This window comes from Chelonoidis abingdonii, chromosome 3 (genome assembly GCF_003597395.2).
Source record: "Chelonoidis abingdonii isolate Lonesome George chromosome 3, CheloAbing_2.0, whole genome shotgun sequence".
In the NCBI taxonomy this organism is placed as follows: domain Eukaryota; kingdom Metazoa; phylum Chordata; order Testudines; family Testudinidae; genus Chelonoidis; species Chelonoidis abingdonii.
The window spans coordinates 125074528-125086108 of record NC_133771.1 but is presented as its reverse complement, the minus strand read 5'-3'; the positions used below and the strand labels follow the sequence as shown (position 1 = coordinate 125086108).

At 43.7% G+C, this 11581-nt stretch overlaps 1 protein-coding gene across 1 annotated transcript in view; it reads right to left on the bottom strand.

Moving 5' to 3' along the window:
* Positions 1-944: 944 nt before the first annotated feature.
* SYTL3 (synaptotagmin like 3) overlaps positions 945-11581 on the bottom strand; it is a 52860-nt gene continuing 42223 nt past the window's right edge. The window contains exons 11-16 of the mRNA XM_075064082.1: positions 10672-10774; positions 7637-7807; positions 7253-7367; positions 5813-5921; positions 4207-4412; positions 945-1298 (exon numbers count right to left, since the gene is read on the bottom strand). Coding sequence (XP_074920183.1) covers positions 1177-1298; positions 4207-4412; positions 5813-5921; positions 7253-7367; positions 7637-7807; positions 10672-10774 — 826 coding nt within the window. The 3' untranslated portion in view covers positions 945-1176. The remainder of the gene's footprint in view (positions 1299-4206; positions 4413-5812; positions 5922-7252; positions 7368-7636; positions 7808-10671; positions 10775-11581) is intronic.

Below are 11581 nucleotides of genomic sequence, written 5' to 3'. Positions count from 1 at the left end.
TCAATCAGGAGTGGGTTGTGAGGGGCACCCCATTTGCTGCATCACTAACAGCGTGGTCACTCCCCTCCTGCAGCTGCCTTCATCCACTCCTAGGGCAGCTTCTCAGCATGCCCCAGAGCTTGGCTCTGTGATAAAAATGACATTTCTGTAGCCCTCTTGAACTGGCTCTACAGCTTCAAGCACTTCCCAGCCTCTGGGGCTAAGAGCTCTGTAGTTGGGGAGACAAGGAAGTAACTAACAGCAACCCCTGCACCCTTTACAAACCTCCACCCCACATTCCCATAGCCTGGAGCAGGTGTTTCCAAACAGTATTCCACAGAGCGCTTGCTGCCAACTTGCATTAAAAGATAATATGCTTTCCTTCTTAGCTACAAGGATGGGCAGTTGTTAATGACCCCATCTTTATTAAAACATGGCCACACTAGGGGGGGAAAACAAAGAATCTCTGCTCTAAAGTATTTGGTCTTGAGTCAGACTCCCTTACATGCATATCGCATTGTCTTGTCTTTGAGTGCCAAACTCTCTTGCAAACCCAAGATATCAAAGTGACTAACATCTGGAAGGATACCTTATGCTCGCTCGCGCGCTCTCTCTCTCCAGCAGTCCCCTTGACATCTTTTTGCTTTTTTTAGTAACTGTACTGCAAACAACTTGCAAGCCAGACTCCATCAATGCTTCAGGTGTCATAGTTTCCTATGGGAATGTGAAGACGTTTCACCTGTACTCAAACAGATGGCCTTTGACCATAGTAACATTTTTGGCAACAAGTGTTGAAGCAACTCAGCAATTATAGCTTCTCCTTTTGTAATATTATAACGATGCATCATTTAATCCCCAAACTACCACCACCACATTTGAGCTGGCTGCTGCTGCTGAGTCTCACCAGGCTGCTCATGATGAAAAATCCACCCATAGGATTTTTTTTTAATTAAATGCTCCTGGAGTGTAACAGTTTAATATTTTATTAGTTTTCTAATGATTCTAATTACACAGTTCTGTTTTATGTATAGATAAGTGGCTTATGTGTGGAGAACTCTTTTCAAAGGTATGTTTCTTTCCAGAAGGCAGAAGTGATCAGAGAGCATGCTGTGCTGCTTAACCTTGAGTACAATGCTTGGCAATACTTTCCGACTGCTCACGCGTGGAAGATGCTTGTCACATGGGTGCTAGTAGGACTTAAGTGTCCGTATCTGAATGCAGTGTAAGTGTAATATCTATCCATGTATTTGGGCTGCTGAGTATTTTCTGCCACTGATGCTTTGATTGGGGGTCTGAATCCCAGGTGCCAGATGGTTCTTCTACAGGAAAGTTGAAACAAAAGGGTAATGTTAGGTGTACATGAGCATTTCTGCCCTATCTCTGTTCTCCATTATTTCTTCTAATGCTTTGTCTCTCATTATGTAACTCATCCTTAGATCCACAAGTCTCAAACTATTTAATTCAGTACAGTGAAGACACCATTTATTCTGCTGCAATCTGGATTTAAATTCTGCATTAAGGACCTTGCTTGCTGTGGCAGCTCCATTTAAACAGAAGTATATTGATGTAAATATGGAAAATTAAAATCAGCATAGCCATGCTTGGGTTTATTACACAATTTACTGGATTGTAACACTCTACTGTATCACAGAAACTGTCGGTGAGGAAGTGGGGTAGGGCAGAGGTTGTCAACCTTTCCTGACTACTGTACCCCAAGTTTCACCTCACTTAAAAACTTGCTTACAAAATCAGAAACTGTCTCAACACACTATTACTTTCTCATTTTTACAATATAATTATAAATCAGTTGGAATATAACTATTGTACTTGCATTTCAGCATATTACATAAGCAGTATAAACAAGTCACTCTGAAATTTGTTTGTACTGACTTTGCTAGTGCTTTTTATGTAGCCTGTATCTGGCAGATGGGCAAACAAACCTTCAAAAACACTTACAGGTGTAGCTCCCCAGCAGCTGGAGGCATGCGTCTGGTAGACAGCCATGGGCTAGTTCTGCTCAAGCCAGCACACTACAATTAGTAGTGTGGGTGCAGTAGCTCAGGCTAGTCACCCGAGTCCAAACCTGCTCAACCCTTGGGTATGTGCTCGCATGACTGGCCCAATCCTGCTGCATGAACCACCCCAGCCCCTCTCTGATTTTTAGCACCTTAGCTGGAGCACAGCAAGTCTTTGTTTGCCTAGCTGCCCTGTAGACATACCCTAGAGCTCACTGAACAAAGCCAATAAGGCTGAACTTTTGCCAGATGAATTCATCCCCATAGGAAAAGTTTAACTAGGTGAACTTGAGGCACCTTTAATCAACTGCAGTGGAGCAGCAAGATTATTCAAAGGGCCAAGCTAGGTGGAAAGAGATGCAGCACATCTGACAGGCTTGCTTATCATTAAGGCTGGCAGGCAAGATAAGAAAAGCTAGGTTATCCAGTGCTAACACTGCTACTTGGGCTCTAGTAACCTTTTAGAAAATTGCCCAGTTGTCCCTGAGGAATTTGCTGCAGCACCTGCCCCTTGCCCCAGAAGCTAAGATTTCATTCAATAAAGAGATGTTTGGAGCTTTGGTCATTAAGAAAAACTTAAAAATATGAACTGGTGTAGGGCTGTGTGCCTGAGCTGGCAGCTATCCTGAAATGTTGCTCACTCCCTTGAGCTAAATGGGAAGTTTTCACATTGTCAGCAAGTTGAACTCTGACTCCTACAATTTAAATCTGGCCACTTAATCATTTCGCTGCCAGTTATTTTAAGGGAAGCTGACAGCTCAAATGGTTCAGCTACAATACCAAAGCAGGGCCCTTGCCTTCCTGGGTGCCTGACCCTCCAATGTCCTTCACCCAGGCCACCAAAATTTCCAGCTATTCCCCACCCCCAACAACTTTCATGCAGCAGCTTGAAAAAAAATGGGGACAGAAAAACAAATACCCATATAAACCCTGGGGCTAAATACAGAGGGCATTTATTAATGCTGTTCAGATTTAATGCACTAAATCTCTGCATTTTAAAATGTAAATGAAGCAGTTGCAGAATTTCCTAAGTGATGCAAATAGCAGGGGGTGCTTGCCAGGCTGCTGGTAACTGAAAGTGAGTGCAGTATTGTGATGCTTTGAGTTCTGTTAACTGGGTGAGCTTTGGTTTTAAAGCATTAATTAGGCAAGCTGTAAAACGTTAGGGTTTGACTTGGTCTGTGGTCATGTCAAGGGTAGGACGGTTGTGGGAAAGCCTGGCAGGAGCTAACGCAGGCAGAGAGCAACTCCAGGTAGGGAGTGGTTCAAAGGCATTCTCAGGCCCATTCTTTGGTAAACAAGCTAGAAAGCATGACTGGAGTAATATCACCTGATGGACAATGGCTGATGCCAAAGTAGCAGTAACAGGCTCTAGTGAGTCAGTTCCAGAATAGGGTGATTGGTTGGGCTACTGGGTGTGGTCACATGCTGGACAGCAGGAGAGAGTTTAACAATGGGTGCATATGAAATCAGGGGCCCACAAGCTGCCCGGGACAGCCCAGGCAGAGAGCTCAAACAGAGCTTTCTAAAATGTTAAAGAAGAACAGAGTTCTACCCTTGCCTCTTCTAAGACAAATTATGCAGAAGTTACCAGTAAGGCCCCAACTGGGTAAACGCTTACGTGCACATGCTTAAGTTTACACCTGCTCTACTGAATGGGAGTAACTCATGTGAAAAGTTAAAGGCATAAGTGCTTGCAAGATTGGGACCACTCCCCCCTTCTTTCTTCAAACTTGTCCTCCACATGTAGCTCTATCATGAATCTGTAAGAAAATAGCCAATGAAGATTGGACAGAATGAGAGGCAGATGAAGAGAGCTGGCACTTACTTTACTTATTTGTAATTATTTTTTAAATCACACTTGTATATGCAAGTGGTTGCCCCTGCCTTTCATAGGTCTGCTGTCTGTGTTCTTAGACCCTGATCCCAAATCCTGCCCCTAGTTAGCAGACCCCTGTGCCCACATGGAGCCCCACTGACTTAAGTGGCACTTTTCACAGGCATAAGGTGAAGCATGTCCATAAATATTTGCAGGATCAAGGCCTACAACTGTAAGTGCTTTGGGCCAAGGGGTGTTTGTGTGTGTGTGTTTGCATAGCACCAGTCCTGAGTGGGGCTCCAACTGCTACTGCATTGTAAATTATTATTATTATGTAAAATTAGTATTGGAGTGTTTCTTTTGTCTTCAGTTTTTTAATGATAAAAGACTTACTTGTGCTAAGCCTGGCTCCCCCCAGGAACCGGTCATTTGAGCCAAAAGACGCCTGGTCCCAGACAGCCAAGTCCAGAAAAGATTGCCGGAGCTGAGATGGGGTCACGCCATCAAAGACAAACAGGTGCTTCCACTGAGGACAGGCTTCTTTCTTCAGAACAGGGGACTTCTGTCTTATCTCACGTTGGTCTGGGAGAGTGAGACAACTTCCAAAAAGGAATAAAATAGATGTTGGGTGAGGTCACTGACCTAAAAGATATTAGCTCACTCACCTCTTCTCTACCTGTCCCTCTCAGTCATGGGGGGAAAGCATTTAGTCTAATAAGATAGGACACTTCTCATTGGAATGTTTTGACTGGTAAAGTGAGGCATAAATGCAAAATGGTAGTATATTAACACCACTTTTTTTTTTTAATCGTAGGCTTGATTCTCCTCTCACTGAAGCCAGTGGATCTATTCCCACTAACCTGTATGGGGAGTAAGAATGAGCTCCATTGGCTCTGCTTGCGGATCCAATTGTTAGGGACCACTGTAGCAGCCTTTGCTTCCCAATAGCAGCTGCTTCCCCAGCCCATCCAACAACGCCTGCCTAAGAGCAGCATCTCACTCACAAAACTAAAGAAACCATTCCACCTCTGGTAAGGGGCTCTTATCAGGTATGAGACACACCCTCACTACAGGTATCCAACATCCTGCTTCCTGCTGTGTATGATGGTTGATTGTAGGAAGGTAAAATGACCCCATAGTGCTAACTCTGCAATGCTGCAAATGGGAGAAAAATTCCTTCCTGACCCCTGAAGTGATGGAGCAGGAAATGTGATTAGCTCCATCATAGCTTGCACAGCGAGAACGTATCAGGAAGGTAATACAAAATGACAGCAAAGCTGAGTGTGCATGGGGTATGTGTTTCTGTGATATGCCGACTGAGCATAATAGGGTTTCACATACAAAACTAAGTGACAGCTTTAACCAAATGCACCCTTCCTAGTCATCGTGACAAAGGCAAGAGGGGGGTGGTCTCCAATAGATATGTGTACTTGTCACCTACATCAGTTCCAAACATTCTGACATAGTCATAGTAATAAAAGAACTCTTCTGAAATGCCTAGAATGAGTAGGATAATAGGTTACCTCACCCACCGAGTAAAATGCTGTAATTCACTTCGCAACAGCACAGCTCAAAGCATAAATTAAGAAGACAGGAGTGGCTCTCCTCCCTTGTTGTTTGTAAGCACATTTCTTAAGTGTTTCCTTTTACTGCTTCAGAACTTGACATTTAAACACTTTTGCAACTGTGAAACCTCCGTATTCAAAGCAGAAATTAAATCTCAATAAGTGGTGGAGTTGCCACAAATCCTAAATCTGTCTGAACAGGGCCTAAAGGTCAGATTGTAACCCCTTTGCTTACACTGGTGAGTGCTGCAATCTCAGGAGCTACTTAGGTAAACGCTCACCATCATAAGAAAGGACTCCACGATCTGGCTTCATACTCAGGTGTAATGTCTCTTTCTCAAAGATCTACTCCCTGGTATGTGTTTAGCTCCATGCGGAAGTGGTGATGGTTTTAAAAGACTCTAAATCTGAAGTGTTAAATCTCAAAAACATACCCTTTAACAAACGAGTTCAAAGTACCACCACATCTCATCACAGGTAAGTTCTTGGCTCCAAGCACCACAAGGTGAAGCTGGCCAGCGGCAGATGCTTGGTCTTCTCTCCCTAAAACAGAAACATTGCTTATAATTAGTGACCAGTGTGGGTAAATGGTTGGCTAGTTAACACAGAGCTAAAGGAAGGAAGGAAAGTTACTAAGCATTGTTTCCCTGAAGTGAGGAAGTGCAGCATGTTTGCTGAACTGGAGAGATATTTTAGACAACAAGAAAGGTTTGAAAACTTTTACAGTATGTGATTTTAAAAAATGGAGGAAGGGAGGAAAATCAGTGGCATGATGATGAGGAAACTTTACCAGGCAGGGTCTGTTCAAAGACCAAGCCCCCAAGTGCACCTGCAGAGATCCAGGGAGCAATCCACGCCCCATAGTTTTACTCTGAGGCAGAACCAGCAGCAGGGACAGTTGGCACAACCCACAACATGATGCACCTTGCCGCTGTCAGAGAGAGCATGTGTGTGTGGAAGAGTGGCTGACAGAGGAGGAACACACAGGTGAGTGTACAGAGGAGAGAGGGAACAGACAGCATGAGGGAGGAGAAGGATTGAACCAAGAAGGGAATGGTAACTGGGGTAACAGGGAGAGGATATGGGGATCCAAGGGACAGAAAGAAATAAAACTAGCAACTGACTTGCTCTTTCCACTATTTCCTTCCTACCTCAACGTCTAGGAGATTTGCTGTAGGAGGCTAACACAGCCAATGTAGCCACCTCTGGAGCTCTGCCCTGCAGTGCTTACTATTACCCAGTGAGCAAAAGAATGTGAAGCTGTCCTAATCATCGACCCACTACAGTTTTTACTTTCTTCAGCAGTGACTGCACCATTTACAGACACTGCATCTCAGTTAGAATGAAAAGTTAAACTTAACTTCACCGAGGAACAAAAACAGGCTGAAGAGTGCAGTGCTCGTGCCTAGAAGACATTTCCCATCACCTGATTTACCAAAACTGAGTCTCTAACTCCAGAGCGGTCCAGGAGTGGAATAACTGGCCTGCTACAGCTCAGGAATGAGGTGCACTGCCAGAGGTCTGAGGGCACAAGCTTGCTTCAAGAGCATCTGAGTGCACTATGCCAAAGCCTCTTTAATAAGCACATTTATACCTGTTTTTTTGGTGTGAAAAGGAGAAAATGTGAGACTGACAAGTCTGGAATTCAAATAATCTTACCAAGTTTTTGTTTTACCTTAAAAGGCTTCTAACCATTTACATAATTACAACACAATACGTGCCACAATATGTAGGGGCTATCTAGTCAAGCAGGAATAAGCCCCTATGCAGGCAGTGTTTATACCCAGATGCACACACAAATTTGCACACACAAATACTTTGTCTCCTTGTTTTCACAGCCAGAGTAATTCATACAAGGCTGAAATACTTTGTACCTCTTCTCATCTGCTCTTCATACTGGCATTTTTTAGACTGGGATGGTAAGATCAGTTTTGCACACACCAGGAGTTCTCCATTGTACTGAACCAGGTTGTCTTCAGGCTTTCCAGACTGAAAAGAGACAGACACAAAGTCTGTATTATGATGATCATCCTAGACCACCTCCCCTTCTCCTCATTCTCATTGTTCACCTATATCTGGAACATTCCCGCCTATATGCTGATATGGCAGGACTGGCCTGCCACATCAAAATTTCATCCTTCCTCTCCATGATCTAGTAAGGGTGGGCCCTGACACAATCTTTCACAATATGCTTTTTTAAAACACAAATCTTTTGGAAAATTAAAAATGATAATGATAATCTAAAGTCTAGGTGTCACCTTCACTTTAAGCTGGTACCAATTGAATAACTGTGTTGAATTGTCTTCAAAATTCCAAGACGCCAATGGAACAATCACTTCTCCAAGGAACACCCTTCGCTTGAGTGTTTCTGAGTGCCACACAGATATCTGAAGCTGTCGTGTTTCCAGCTGGGAGTATTCAATCTTATACTAGAAAAAAGATAAATAGCAGTACAGGATTAATGAAAGCAAGACCCAATCACAACACAATCACCAGTCTCAGAGGAAGCCCAAGAATGGACTTGCTGAAGGCATGGAGATCTAGACTGAGCAGCTTTATCTGAGCTGGGACTGGGAAATCTGCATATTGTCTGCCCACACTATGCTTGTCTCTAGCAGTGTAATAGCCCATCACTTCTAAAACATTGTATTCACTCACTTTTAACATTAAAAAAATAAAACAGGACCACCTGTGTCATTATCTGTGCTGCTAACACCGTAGATGAATAACCTGAATTTAAGAATGTAAATAACTTTTCATGCTCTTTGTTCTTTGCTTACTTTTTGCACCTCGCTCAGCTGAGACAGCAACACTGGACAGGCCAATGTCACATTCTAGTCCTCCAGCATTAGCCTAATGCAATTGTGCTTGGGCTGGCAACACTGTGCAGACTAATGTTTAAAGTGAAGAAAAATAATGTTTAAATTGAATTATTTTTAAGAATCACGAAAATAGTTCTCTTCACAGTGAGCCTAATCTTCATTTACTCGACGTCCCCTTTGCACTGCGCAGGCCACATAAAGTGGGGTAACTGTCATTTACCGCTGCTTTAAGTCCTTTTACAGGGCCAGGGCAGAGTAAAGGAGCCCCAGTATAAATGAGATTTAGGCCCAATACATTCTGTGTGAAAACCCTTTTTATGTTATCAAATCTAAGTTTCGGTCCAAAGCCTGTTTTCTGGCCTCCTTAAGATGTAGGGACAATGTCTCCTGTATGACTGCACACGTCTTTAAGAAGCAAGAGCACAACAGAGGCCACCAATTGGAAATTACCCGGGCTATTTAGATTTATGGATTGGATGGTGTTTGAGAAAGTGAAAGGGCTGATACACTGCTAGAGGCATAATGCCTCCCTTTGCCACCTGCGCACTGTGTTATAAGTGGGCCAATCCTCAGTGGTAACACAGCCCTGAATCTTTCCTGAAACAGTGTGTGCCAAAACACACTGATCTGCTCCTTATAACAGGAACTACTGGACTGTTCACTCACATGTTTAAATGAAACACGCTTATGAACAGTCCTTTAAGTACATGTACAGGGGTAAAGTGAACATGCTGAAGTCATGGAGCTTGTCCTGGTAGGGAGCTCCAGTGGGAGTTTTGACTGAGTAATGGCTGCAGGATTGGGCCCAGAATCTGATTTCTGCATCGCATGTCATGAGAGGTCTTGAAGATAACATATTGTCTCATGGTTCCCTCACACAGTTTAGAATATTTCCCATTCCCATCCTGTTATTCTCCACTGCAGACTGAGCAAGACCCTATCCTATTTTACTCTGTAATTGTACTACAATAATTAGCAACAATGGCCCATGTGCTTCACCCCCTTCTCTCATTTTGCAATGTGGAGGGGAATAATCTGTGCAAGAAGTCACAGGGGAGCCATGCAGAAAGGGAAGTAGCTACCCTGGACACTTCTCCACTCTGCATAACTACCTTTGCCCTCCTCTGCAAAACATCTCAGAGGCCCAAAGCTGACATGGCAAGCCATGAAGGGAGAAGACACCCCAAAATTATGGTTGATCTGTAGGAAAAGCCTTAGGCGACATTAATGCCTGCTGCACCCTCAGTGACTCCCCTCTGCACATCTCTGCCAGCAGACAAGGGGCACTAGCCGTGCCATACTGCCACGAAAGGGGGTATACGGCAGAGAAGCACAGAGCAGGAGTTCTTCTGCAAAGCTAGCCAGAAACTGGGACTTCAGAGTCCAAATCTGGGGCTTTCCTCTACCTGTTGAGATCCTCCCCCACCATCACCCACTCCACACCCCTGCTGGTTCTGTGGACTCAGGGGAGGCGCAAACACTATAGCTTTATTAGAGTCGAAGAGTCTGGGCATTAATCTTTCCCCTCCCATATAAATGACATCATCAGACTCCATTGGGGCCCTTACTACCTTGCACATCATTGCAATCCCTCAGTTACACATAATGGCCTTAGTACCGGATGAAAGGTAAGAACAGCTGAGTTCTAATCCCAGCTCTGTCAGTAACTCACTGCAGCCTTAGCAAGTCATTCAAACTCAGCTTCCCCCTCAGTCAAATCAGGATAACAACACTTATGGACTGCACAGAGGTGCTGTAAGGATTCATGAAATAATGCTGTAAAGCACTTTGAAAATGAAAAATTACAGCCACTTTTACTCTCTACTGTGATGATTAATGTGTTGTAAATGAACAAGTCCAAACACTGATGAATGAGACATCATTTGTAGTGGGGAAGAAAAAGGAGGAAACTAATGCATAGGATCGATCGCTCCTTTGAGCACAATAGGAATTAATGGAATAGCTGTGATTCATGTAGCAAATTGCAAAGAGACACTCCCTTTGACGTTCACAAAAGAGCTGTCAGTTCAAACAGATAACAGTACAAAGTACTAATTTTCCTTTGTAATATACACAATTAGTCTATGTAACTATAAAAAGATATGTTTCCTTTTACCATATTTCCGATCTCTTTAGCCAGAAACTGCAACAGAATTCAGTCAACTTTATGTTTTCTATGGACAGAGCCAGATGTTCCTTTTTTCTGTCAGCTTGCAGCTTATTAATAGAGCTGTTCAGAAATGTACAAGAGGCTGCTTTTATTCTGATTGGCATCCATCATTAGTTAATGGTTAGGTTCACTTTGACCCCTAGAATTGAAGGGTGTAGCACAATTGTAAAAACCCTTACACAGGGCTCTCAAAGTCAAAGGGAGTGCTGCTCACAGAGAGCTTGTAGGATTGGACACCAGAAGTGGAGACTTTGCTATGCAAATGAGAGATCTTTCCAGGTCACAAATGTTTACAAGTCACCTTTAAAGTTTCATGGAATGCCGGATCCACTGTGTTCTTTCTAACAGCTGTCTTCCGTTTACTCCGAGAAGATTTATCAGGAAGCAAATAAGTCTTTGCATACCTTGCAATTAGAGAGAGGGTATGGGGGAGAGAGCACAATTTAGGACAGTTCAAACTGAGAAAGAAAGGGAAGGAAATAAAGCAGCATGTTCCCCACTCTCTAATCCTTGGCACATTCTGAATTTTTCCAGGGTATACTCAGTGCTGGTTAATGGTGCCTGACAACCTCTATTTAATCAACAGATGCAGTGCAGTGTTCCTCACATACTGTCCAGTTGGTGTGTCTCAATCCTATCCTGATCATCTCTAAGAGTTACAGGGCAGGGCAGTTTCCACGACCTCTCAATCGTTGGTCTCTGCTAAAGGGGCCTTGGGCTGGGGGGATGACAGCGTCACCCTGACCATGGGACCCTGGTCAGTCATCCACCCATAAGGCCAGCTCTGCCCGCACCCAAAAAATTATGATTACCTCCCATACCATGCGACCCTCATGTCTGCACTGCCCACTGCTCTCTGGCTGTCCAGCTCTGAAGGAAGCACCTCCATCCGAAGCAATGCAGATGTAAGGGTGGCAATTCCACGACCTCCCTACAATAGCCTTGCGACCATCACCAGAACCCTCTTTTGGGTCAGGACTGCCATGGTTATAGCACCATGAAATTTCAGATGTAAATATCTGAAATGCTGAAATTGACAATTTAAAAATCCTGTAACAGTGAAATTGACCAAATGGACCGTGAATTTGATAGGGTCCCTGTCATAAACAGATAGCTAAGGGTTAATGTTTCTTTTACCTGTAAAGGGTTAACAAAGGGAACCAAACACCTGACCAGAGGACCAATCAGCAAACCGGATTTTTCAAAGCTCA